This window comes from Podarcis cretensis (assembly GCF_951804945.1).
Source record: "Podarcis cretensis genome assembly, chromosome: 2".
NCBI classification, from domain to species: Eukaryota; Metazoa; Chordata; class Lepidosauria; order Squamata; family Lacertidae; genus Podarcis; species Podarcis cretensis.
Window position 1 is genome coordinate 118,312,767 of NC_137171.1, and position 11,610 is coordinate 118,324,376.

At 45.4% G+C, this 11,610-nt stretch overlaps 1 protein-coding gene across 2 annotated transcripts; it reads right to left on the bottom strand.

Moving 5' to 3' along the window:
• Window positions 1–2,738: 2,738 nt before the first annotated feature.
• Window positions 2,739–11,610, bottom strand: LOC307208516 (uncharacterized protein). Of its 2 annotated transcripts, none has more exons than XM_079963157.1 (4): window positions 11,497–11,610; window positions 8,122–8,913; window positions 5,308–5,416; window positions 2,739–3,832 (listed from the first exon to the last, which is right to left on the bottom strand). In XM_079963157.1, exons 2-4 carry the CDS (start codon window positions 8,842–8,844, stop codon window positions 2,844–2,846), a joined length of 1,821 nt encoding a protein of 606 aa, XP_079819283.1. In that variant the 5' UTR covers window positions 8,845–8,913; window positions 11,497–11,610; the 3' UTR covers window positions 2,739–2,843. The 2 variants fall into 2 exon arrangements, with proteins under 2 accessions (XP_079819283.1, XP_079819284.1); XM_079963158.1 differs by having other exon boundaries at window positions 8,122–8,949; window positions 11,497–11,583.

Sequence of the window (11,610 nt, forward strand, 5' to 3'; positions counted from 1 at the left end):
GGGGCTCCCCCCGGGCACTTTGGGCGGCTCCCAACAGACTCTTAAAAGCACAATCAAACATTAAGAACTTCCCTAAACCTGGCTGCCTTCAGATGTCTTCTAAAAGTCAGATAGTTCTTTATTTCCTTGACATCTGATGGGAGGGCGTTCCACAGGGCGGGAGCCACTACCGAGAAGGCCCTCTTGAAAGGAAGTTAGACAAATTCATAGAGGGTAAGGCTATCAACATGGGACGCAGGTGGCGCTGTGGGTTAAAGCCTCAGCGCCTAGGGCTTGCCGATCGAAAGGTCGGCGGTTCGAATCCCTGCGGCGGGGTGCGCTCCCGCTGCTCGGTCCCAGCGCCTGCCAACCTAGCAGTTCGAAAGCACCTCCGGGTCAAAGTAGATAAATAGGGACCGCTTACCAGCGGGAAGGTAAACGGCGTTTCCGTGTGCGGCTCTGGCTCGCCAGAGCAGCGATGTCACGCTGGCCACGTGACCCGGAAGTGTCTCCGGACAGCGCTGGCCCCTGGCCTCTTAAGTGAGATGGGCGCACAACCCCAGAGTCTGTCAAGACTGGCCCGTACGGGCAGGGGTACCTTTACCTTTACCTTTTAAGGCTATCAACGGATAAGACACCTGACAGCTAGGTTCTTCTTCCGCTGTCAGAGGTTGTATATGCCTTTGAATACAAGGTCCTGCTGGTGGGGGCGGGGGGGGGGAGGCTTCCCATTGAGGCTTCTGGTTGTCCAAAGGATGCCAGACTAGACAAGTCATCAGTATGCAGATCTGCGGGGAAGAGGATTGAGACAAAATCTCTATTTAGTTGACCCTTGGGGTCACTTCCAACTCTATGATTCTGTGACAACTAGAACTGTAGTTGGGTCTGCCTGTCACTGGCTCTCTGGCACCACCTACTGTTGGTCTCCCTGCCATCAGCCCTACCAGTGCCAATGAGACCAGTCCCAAATAATTCTGGGGACTGTAGTTTTCCCCTCAGAGCTACAATTCTCAGCCCCCTTAACAAAAGGCAGTAACCAGGATTCTTTGCAGGAAATGATGTGCATTTGGTGTGACTCTGCCCAAACGTTTGGAGGGCCACAGCAGGTTTCCCATCTCTGCTATAAAAATTACAAGGCAGCTGCAAAGGACCTGAGGAAAACCATCTTTATTTTACAATCTGTTTGAAAAACTACTGTGAACAATTGCACACAATGGTAGGATTGACAGAAAACGTGTAGTAAAAATTTGAACTATGGAATGATAAAGGATTTATAAGAAAAGAGTTATGAAAGAGATGCAGAGGGGTAAAATCATTATATTAAGATCCACAATGGGGAGGAGGGAAGTCAAAGGGGATTTTATGTTTATGTTTTTATTTTGCTTGTATATGTAAAATAGAAAATGCAAAAATAAAATATATTAAAAAAGGAAAACCATCTTTATTTTTTAAAAAGGAGGACCATGCAAAATGAAGATTCGGGGCCAATCGACAGCTGAGCAGCAGGGCCTGGTTTGTGTCATGAGGAAAGAGTGTCTTCAGGAAAAGCGAAGTCTGCCATAAAACCTTAACTGAACAGAGAGCAGTGTGCAGAATGACAGCTGGAATCTGTTCGCCTCAAAGGACAACCCCAAGAAACTTCAGTTCCACAAAACATGTCAGAAAACTGATTTTTGTAAGAAGGCATCCAGTCTCATTGTGAGTGAATTCTGCACCTTTTTTTTCATTTTGTATTTTTATGTTGTAAACCACCTTGTGATCTTCGGATGAGGGGTGGTATATTAATTTAATACATAAATAAATAAAAGCAAATCATGCTTCAAACTAGGCAAGGCACAGGAAGTCAGTGACTGAGTGGAATTCCCAATATTATCCTTTAAAGCATTTACAGTCCTAGGGGCATCGGATTTTATCAGAGCAATTCTGGGGTTTTTGTGGGGGCAGTATGGGCAGTTACATCATTTCCTTTATTTGAGTCTTGTTCTCCCTGCCCCATGAAACTGCTATTAAACCCACAGCAGGAGAAGTTGCATTGAGACTTGTTGCAGCCCTGGGGGAGAGAGGCCTCTTTGTAGTATTGTACTAATAGCTGCTGCTTGGATAAAGTTAAGGCTGCCACTCTTACAAGGCAGTAAATAATACTGGAAGGACTAGTTTATATAATTTATATTGCAATTTGTAATTTTTTTGTAGCTCACTGGGTTGTGATGAAATCAAACTCAAGGAGTTTCACAAATAAAAAGCCAAAGGATGGTGGTGGGGAGCATGTAAGCCCAAGGTTTCCTGTGGTTCGTTTCTGTCACCATAAAGTTTACCATAAAGGAGGTGTCCAAATGGGACGCGGGTGGCACTGTGGGTTAAACCACAGAGCCTAGGACTTGCTGATCAGAAGGTCGGCAGTTCGAATCCCCGTGATGGGGTGAGCTCCCGTTGCTCGGTCCCTGCTCCTGCCAACCTAGCAGTTCAGAAGCACGTCAAAGTGCAAGTAGATAAATAGGTACCGCTCTGGCGGGAAGGTAAACAGCATTTCCGTGCGCTGCTCTGGTTCGCCAGAAGCGGCTTAGTTATGCTGGCCACATGACCCGGAAGCTGTACTCCGGCTCCCTCGGCCAGTAAAGCAAGATGAGCACCGCAACCCCAGAGTCGGCCATGACTGGACCTAATGGTCAGGGGTCCCTTTACCTTTTACCTTTAAGTGTCCAAATAACTGCTAGCAAAACTAGAAGGGTGAAATCTGCAAAAAAAGTCTACGAGCACCCTTTTCGTTTTCCAAAATGCTTCATCATCTTTATTTTATTTACCTTTTTTAATTTTAATTTTATTTTATTCCAAACAACCCTCTGATACAGATTATGATTTTATTTTCATTTTTCAGAAGGGGCATTGCTGAGGCTCAGAGACAGAGGCTTTCCCCAACTCACAGAATTGGTCCACGGCACTGGGGGCTTGTCCCCCAAGCGGGGTCTCTTATCTGCCCCCAAGACGGAGACAGTGTTTTTCCCGGCTTCCAAACACTTCAGAGTCTTGTCCCCATTATGGATCCTCTCGTGTCGAATGAGGGTCGACTGGTGACTGAAGCTCTTCCCACACTCTGAGCATTTGTAGGGCTTTTCGCCCGTGTGAGTCCGGTTGTGCGCGATCAGGGACGACCGGTCACTGAAGCTCTTCCCACAGTCGGCGCATGTGTATGGCTTCTCCCCCGTGTGGGTCCTCTTGTGGGTCGTCAGGGTGGAGCGGTCGCTGAAGCTCTTCCCGCAGTAGGGACACTTGTAGGGCTTCTCACCGGTGTGGATCCTCTCGTGCTTGACCAAGTGGGGCCTCTGGCTGAAGCTCTTCCCGCAGTCCGAGCACTTGTAGGGCTTCTCGCCGGTGTGAGTCCTCTCGTGCAAGATCAAGTGTGACCGCTGGCTGAAGCTTTTCCCGCAGTCCAAGCATTTGTACGGCTTCTCGCCGGTGTGGATTCTCTGATGAGTGATGAGGACATTCCTGCGGCAAAAGGTTTTCCAGCAAACTGAACATTTGTACTGGGACTCACCCGTCAGTGTCCTCTCGTGCACTATGAGATCGGACCTCAGCCTGAGAACTTGCCCCAACTGAACCCCTGCGTTTTCCTGCTCACCTTTCAGGGCGGCTGGCTGTGGCACGATGCTGTCGTCAAGGTCCTCATACCCACCCTGAGAATTAATGAATTTCCCGCCTTGTGCTTCTGGTTTGTTTCCTTGCAGGGTCTCAGAGTCCTCTGCTGGACCGGCGATGTTTTGCTCGTCTTCCCTTGACAACGCTACAAACGGCTCCAGTTCCTCAGCGTTGCCCGGGTGATTCCTCTCCTTCCGACATGTCCCCGCAGAACATGCTAGAGTGGGGGAAATAATCCAGGTGTTATTATCCTCTGCTAAGAGAGAAAGTGGGCAAAAATTGGGCTCAAGACAGGAAGGAAGTGTACGGTGCAGTAGTGGCGCCCGGCCTGTGGAACACCCTCCCACCAGACGTCAAGGAAATAAACAACTATCTGGCTTTTAGAAGCCATCTGAAGGCCTGTTTAGGGAAGTTTTTAATGTTTGATGTTTTATTGTGTTTTTGATATTATGTTGGAAGTTGCCCAAAGTGGCTGGTGAGGCCCAGCCAGATGGGTGGGGTATAAGTAATAAATTACTATTATTATTACTCTGGAAAAGACAAAGTTATCTTCTCACCGCCAGCTGCCCATGACTCACTTTGGGACAATCTGTTAAGATGGAGAGCAGAAGACTGATGTAATTATTTCTAAACGATTGACAAACTTAATTTTTATTATTTATATTAGATGAACTGTTTCTGACAGGGTTGGGGGTATGTGGGGTTTGTATTTTTAAAAACTGGGGGGGGGGGATTTGGAAAAAGCCACAGGAAGGTAGATTAGCTTTTCAGGGTTGCACCTCTCCTTCCCCCTAACGCTGTATGCAGATCCTACTAATGTCTCAGGAGATGTTGAACTCACCTTCACCACAGCGGTTTTTTGTGTGTGTGTGTGATAAAGATTTTATACTTGTAAATATGAAACTTAACCGACAACATAGCTAGCACAGGCAAAGTTCGTCAGCTCAGTGCACAAAACGGTATTTGACACAAGATTTCAAAGCAGTACATAAATTTGGGGGTCTTTAATAAGTTTTGCAACTTGTCCTTTGACACACACTCTCAGCTCAGAGCTGCACATTTAAGCAAGGAAGAGATGTCATTTAGTTTCCAAAAAAAAAATGTTAGCTGATGCAGATTTTGTTACCTTAAGGAGTTAAAAATAAATACTAATAAAAATATATGCGCCCTGATGGCACAAAATTAGACCAGGATGAACATGTCTTCTCAGATTAGCTGATTATATAGACAACTACTTATAGCTGGTGCTGGATCTCATGTGTGAGACATTCGGTTTTTATTTTTATGGCTAGCGGCCTCAAAAGCTGGGAGCAGGCCAGGCATGTCTGAACCTCTGAGAGGGCCTAATCAGAATACAGTGATACTTTGGTAGTCAAATGCTTTAGTTGTTGAACAAATAGGCTCCCAAATGTTCACAAACCCAGAAGTGAGTGTTCCGGTTTGCAAATGTTTTTGGGAAGCCGAACATCCAACTCCTGCAGCCAGTTGGAAGCTGTGCCTTGGTTTTCAAACTGTTTTGGGAGTCAAACGGACTCCGGAATGGATTAAATTCGAGAATCAAGATACGACTGTATCTGGGTTCGCCATCCATTCTCCCAGGGAGCCCCTGCAGCTTCAACATTCCCTTTTGCGATTTCAGAGCACCAAATTAAAAAAAAAAGAAGACAAAGAAATAAAAAACAAAAGCCTTACCAAGCAAGGTGGCATCTCTGTCGGCCTCTTGCTTGATCTCCCTGAAGTGAGGCCTCGGCCAGGTATCTGGTGGAGCCCGTTCCGCCTCAGGAAAGGCCCGTACCGCCTCCTTGAACAGCACATAAGACAGAAACAGCGAGGGTCTCACTTAAAAAAATAATACCAGCACTCAGAATGTTGTGTTAAGATCTAAAAATGCCCGCCCATCTTCTTATTGCAGGGCCAAGCTACACATTGTGTTGAAAACTAGCCTGCTTAACCGCCCTACTTTTATTTCGGAGAAAAAGTGTCCGCAGGCCCTCCGATCACATCTGTGTTCCAGATTGGAGGACCCACAGCTCGCTTTTCCTCCAAATAAAAGTGGGTGCCATGTTTCTGTCGACAATCACCCCTGCCCTCTGCCCAACAGGAATCCTTGTTTCTCAATTTAATAATAATAATAATAATAATAATAATAATAATAATAATAATAATAATAAATTTTCTTTATACCCCACCCTCCCCAGCCAGAGCTGGGCTCAGGGCAGCTAACATCAATAAAATCACAGTAAAAAACATGATGGGGGAAAAAACACAAATTAAAATACAGGTTAAAATGCAATTTAAAATGCAGCCTCATTTTAAAAGTAGCCGATAAATCAAGTAGCCGATAAATTTGATTCTTTTACATAGTTTTGTATGTTTTGTGAAATTTTATGCATTGTGACTTGCTGTTATTTTTATTGATTACAGTAGTTCTTTACTGTAATTCATTGGTAGGCAAACCAAGGCCCAGGGGCCGAAACTGGCCCAATTGCCTTCTAAATCCGGCCCACGGACGGTCCGGGAATCAGCGTGTTTTTACATTAGTAGAATGTGTGCTTTTATTTAAAATGCATCTCTGGGTTATTTGTGGGGCATAGGAATTCGTTCTTTTTTTTTCCTTTTCAAAATATAGTCTGGCCCCCCACAAGGTCTGAGGGACAGTGGATTGGCCCCCTGCTGAAAAAGTTTGCTGACCCCTGCTGTAATTGATAAGTGTAAACTGTTTAATTACTATTTGCTGGTATTTAATTTTACTATTATATTCTAATCAGTTATTGATATAACTTAAAGTTACTGTGACTTTTTGTGTTGGATCAGCTTGTTTTTATGTGTGTGATCTTTGCTGTCTATTTTGTTGCTTCTTCAGCTTGGAAGCTGCCTTGTGTATAGTAACATAGAAGGCGGTATACAAACTAAAAATGAAAATGAAATGAAATCCTGGCTAGTTCCCCCTAAAGGTTCACTCTCTGAATTGATGCAGAGTTCACTGGGACCGACTGCTACACCACTCTGGGAATTGCAGCTCTATGCAGGCAGTTTCCTTACAACACTCACCACTCTAAATAAGCTACAGTTCCCAGGAATTTTGGGGAAAAGCCATGACTGTTTAAAGTGGTACAACAGACAAGATTTACCAACTATCGAAGAATGGCAGATGAAGATGATGGACTATATTGAGCTTGCCAAACTGACCGGGAGACTCCGAGACCAGAGAGAAGAGATGGTGGAAGAAGATTGGAAGAAGTTTAAGGAACATTTGAAAAAATATGTTAATATTTAAATCTTAGAATAGCTTTGGAAGTGGATATAGGCGGTAGGGTTAGAAGTAGAAGATAGTGTATTTTATAAGTGATAAAATGTGAAGTTTTTATGGTTAAAGTAAGTGGAGGGGGGGGGAGATGGTTAGAAATTACCGTATTTTTCGCCCCATAGGACACACCGGCCCATAAGGCGCACCTAGTTAATTGGGGGGGGGGAATAAAGGGGGGGAAATTATTTTCCCCCCCCAGGTGCGGGGCTAGGGCGGGGGAAGCCGAAACTTCCCCCGACCCCAGCCCCGAGAACAGGCAGCTCTCCGCAAACCGTGGGAGCCCAGCGCCAGGCTACCACGGCTTGCGGAGAGCTGCGTGAAGTTTTGAGCTCAGTGCGCCCAGGCTTCGTCATGCAGGCAACTCTGCGGAGAGCTGCACGAAGCCTGGAGAGCGAGAGGGGTCGGTGCGCACTCACCCCTCTCGCTCTTCAGGCTTCAGCGAAAGCCTGCATTCGCCCCATAGGATGCACACACATTTCCCCTTCATTTTTGGAGGGGGAAAAGTGCGTCCTATAGGGCAAAAAATACGGTATGATATATGTAAACTACTAAAGATGAAGTAAAATGAAAATCAGATAGGTGGGACTTGGGGAAGCCCACTTAACAATGTTTAGAAAATAAGGAGATGACAAGAATTTGTTTGTATTGTTTGTCTTTTCTGTTTGTGTTTTTTATTTGTGTTATAAAATGAATAAATTTTTTGGGGGGAAAAAATAAAATAAAGTGGCACAACAGGGCTTTAAATGCATAGAGTGGATGCGGCCTTATGGTTCGGTACAAAGCCACTGGGACGAACCATATTAGGGCTGTAGAAGAAGAAGAAGAGTTTGGATTTGATATCCCGCCTTTCACTCCCCTTCAGGAGTCCCAAAGCGGCTAACATTCTCCTTTCCCTTCCTCCCCCACAACAAACACTCTGTGGGGTGAGTGGGGCTGAGAGACTTCAGAGAAGTGTGACTGGCCCAAGGTCACCCAGCAGCTGCATGTGGAGGAGCGGAGACGCGAACCCGGTTCCCCTGATTAGGAGACTACCGCTCTTAACCACCACACTACACTGGCTCTCAGAGCATCTGTGTTGCATGCAGCAGATGGGAATGTCTTCTGCCTGAAAACCCTGCAGAGCCCCTGCCAGTCTGTGTATACAATATTGACCTGGGTCTGACTCGGTATGGGCCGTTTATTACGCTAAAACCTCTCACCTTCCCTCCGAGTCTCTCGTCCTCCTGCTGCCTCAATAGGAACTCCTCTGCCAGGGCAACGACTTGGGCGCAGGTCTCCGGGCGACATTCCTCAACCCAGCTCTGCATCTCCGGGGGCAGGACGGCCAGGAACTGCTCCAGAACCACCAGCTCCAGGATCTGCTCCTTGGTGTGCCTCTCGGGCTTCAGCCACCGGTGGCAAAGCTCCCGGAGCTGGGTGCAAGTCTCTCGAGGCCCCTCCTGGTAGCCGAACTGCCGGAAGTGTTGCCGCGGTGTGTCAGGACCAACCTCCTCTTCCTTCACTTTCCCACACTCTCTTTCCTCCTTGGCCAGCAGGTTGTTGGCTTCTTTCCCGGGATGTGCCAGGTAAGGGACCTGGCGTGGCCTGGCGTCACCTGGAGACAGGCCAGCTTGGGCCTCATCCCGCAACGCCAATGTCCGCTGGTGCTGGTCTCTCCCGTTGGAGTGGGAAGACTCCATCGCTCTGAGGAATTCCTGCAGCTGGGCCTCCCATGGCTGCTGCGCCCCCTTCTGTGGCTCCTGCTTGACGTGGCCCGACACGTTTCTCTCCCAGAATTCCCTCATACTCCCATCCTGCATGGCACGAGAGCCTTTCCTCACTTCTGCTGGGTCCTGCTCCGGCTCCTCCACTTTCATCCTCCGCTTTAGCACAGCACTGGGCGGTAGGCTCAAGGTCAACGTATCTCCTGGCTCGGCGGCCATTTTCCTTTTTCAAGCCAATGGCGGGTGAAGCTCGAACTGCGGCTAGCCAGTCCCACAAAAAAGGTTTTGCTGCAAAAGGCAGGAAAAAAAAGAATCCAGGTGCTTCTGTGATAAGAATTTTAAAGTCTTAGATATATAATAAATGTTTGTAAATGTACCAACCAAGCACATACATAGATCAGCACAGGAAGACCGACCTGAAACCATGTTTGATTCCCAAACTGACCAAATGTTTTCTCTGCAAGGTCAAAGGAAAATGGAAAAGCCTCCCCATTGTCTTTTCCTTCACAAATCCTGTCTTAAGGGTATGTCTGTCTGTGTTTGAATAGGGTGAGCCTGTGACTTGGCTCAGGAATTATGTATTTATCATTACAAAAGACTGACCAGGCTCCCCAGGGTATCCAATCAAGTGAGCATTAATAGGTAACCTGTCAGATGAGATAAACAACGCATTTCTGCTGTAGACCGCCTTTTCAGTGATGTATGTATGATGTATGGAGGGGTGGTCTGGAGCTCCAGGGCGGGGAATTTAAAATTTCTATATAAGGGCAGGCACACCTTGGTTCTGGGTTCCTCCTCCTTTCTCCTGTTGTGAGGGGAGCACCCTGTTGCAACAGATCAATAAAGATCAGACTTCCTAGCAACTTTGCTTCTCAATATTCTCTGGTTGGCCTCTGTTATTTTCTCCCACCAATAGGGAACCTACGTAAGGACTCTACATGGGCTCTTGGATACCCCATAAGGGAAGAAGGGCAGATGTTTTGTTTACAACACTTCACAGGAAAGAAAGGGGTGCCCAAAGAAAGGTTTTTCGTCCTCTTAGCCACAAAGAATCAGATGTGGGGGAACTTTGGTTCTCCAGACGCTCCTGAACTACAACTCCCCTCATTACTAGCCACTGGCCAACGTTTTCTGGGGCTGATGGGAGTTGTGGTGTAGCAACATCTGGAGAGATGAAGTTCCTTCTCCTGTTGTGCACAAAGGCATTTGGAGGGTGGAATCAGAAGCCTAATAAATTAGATCCTCATAATAAGAGTCTGCCTGCCAGATCAGGTCAAGGGCCTATCTAGTCCAGTATCCTGCTCTCACAGTGGCTGACCAGAGGCCCCAATGGGAACATAGCTGTTAACGTTTCCCTTTTTAAAGGGAAATTCCCTTATTCCGAATAGGATTCATCACAAGAAAAGGGAAAAGTTGACAGCTATGAATGGGAAACCTGCAAGCGGGACACGAGCACAAAAAACAACCGGCATTCAGAAGCATTTCTGCCTCCAGCCTTTACGGATAGTAGCACAGATAGATTTCTCTTCCCTGAATTTGTCCAATTCTCATTTAAAGCCATCCAAGCTGGTTGTCATCACCAGAGTTGTTGTTGATGATGATTACTACTACTACTATTCATTATCCTCTACTGGAATTATTATTGTTATAAAATGATAATAATTTATTATTAATTATTTGTACTTTTTTATTTTTATTCATTATCAATATCCTCATCATTTATTGGGCTTTTTATAGCTATAATTTATTATTACAATTATTTATTGTAGTATTATTATTATTATTATTGCTATTCATTATCCTCTACTGGAATTATTGTCATAATTTATTACCATCATTATTTATTTGTACATTTATTATTTTTATTTATTATCAAAATCTTCCTCATCATTTTTTGGGCTTATTATAGCTATAATTTATTATTTTCATTATTTATTGTAGCATTATTACTATTATTATTGCTATTCATTATCCTCTACTGGAATTATTGTTATAATTTATTACCATCATTATTTATTTGTACTTTTATTATTTTTATTTATTATCAAAATCTTCCTCATTTTATTTATTATCAAAATCTTCCTCATCATTTTTTGGGCTTATTATAGCTATACAGTGGTGCCTCACCTTCACAGCACACTCCCGGTGTGGGCTACAAAAAATAGCAAAAACACAGGATTAAACTTCTGCTAAAACAATGTACAATTACAAGAACAGGGTGAATCCCAGAAACACACCTCTCAGGTGCGGAAGGACAGGGGGAAAGAGATGCATTGAAAGCTATGCAGCGAAGGTGGCAGGTGCCCTCCCTTAAACCTCGCCTTTTCGTTTAATATTAGCAGACAAAAATATGCAAACAAAAGACACTTAACAATGCAAGCCAGCTTAAAACAAAACACAATATTTGTAATCACTTATCACCATCGTATACTATATAAGTCACAGTGTTCCACATTTAAGTATATTTCATTGTAGGGGTTTGGGCTGGTTGCAAATGGGGACCACCAGGCTCTTGCACCTTTAATTAATTGTGCAAAAGAGGTTCTTTCAGCTTGGCAGGATGACATGCTGTGTTAGCGGACATGCCCTCTTTTGCACACACATTATTAAAGGTGCAAAAAGCTCTGCCGTCTTTGCAGCAGGTCACCCGAATATATTCAGAACCAGCAAAAGCTGGGGAGGAAGAAAACGTAAAAGGTGAGGCCCACTGACCAAATCATCCCTTCCTATTAGGTATACTAAGATTAGGAATCTTGTGTTTAGATGGGAGGCTGCACTGAGCAAGGCGCTAGTCCTCAAGGAATTCCGTTGGGGGCGCGGAAAGAGAACAGGCTTGGAAAGAGAATCTCCCGTGCATTTCCATGCTCTCACCTGATCCTTTTGCAAGGCTTTCTTCCGCCCCTTCCCCTCCTTCGATGTCGCCTTGGCCGCGCCTGGGAAATTCAAACTCCGCTTGGGTTTCCCCCAGTAGAATAAGGAGGAAAT

Coding starts and splice junctions, on each gene's coding strand:
- LOC307208516 (XM_079963157.1), bottom strand. CDS start 8,844: ATGGCCGCCGAGCCAGGAGATACGTTGACCTTGAGCCTACCGCCCAGT. Junction 5,417..8,121: donor ACGAGAGACTCGGAGGGAAG/GTGAGAGGTTTT, acceptor GTGCTGTTCAAG/GAGGCGGTACGGGCCTTTCC. Junction 3,833..5,307: donor CAGAGATGCCACCTTGCTTG/GTAAGGCTTTTG, acceptor CCCCCACTCTAG/CATGTTCTGCGGGGACATGT.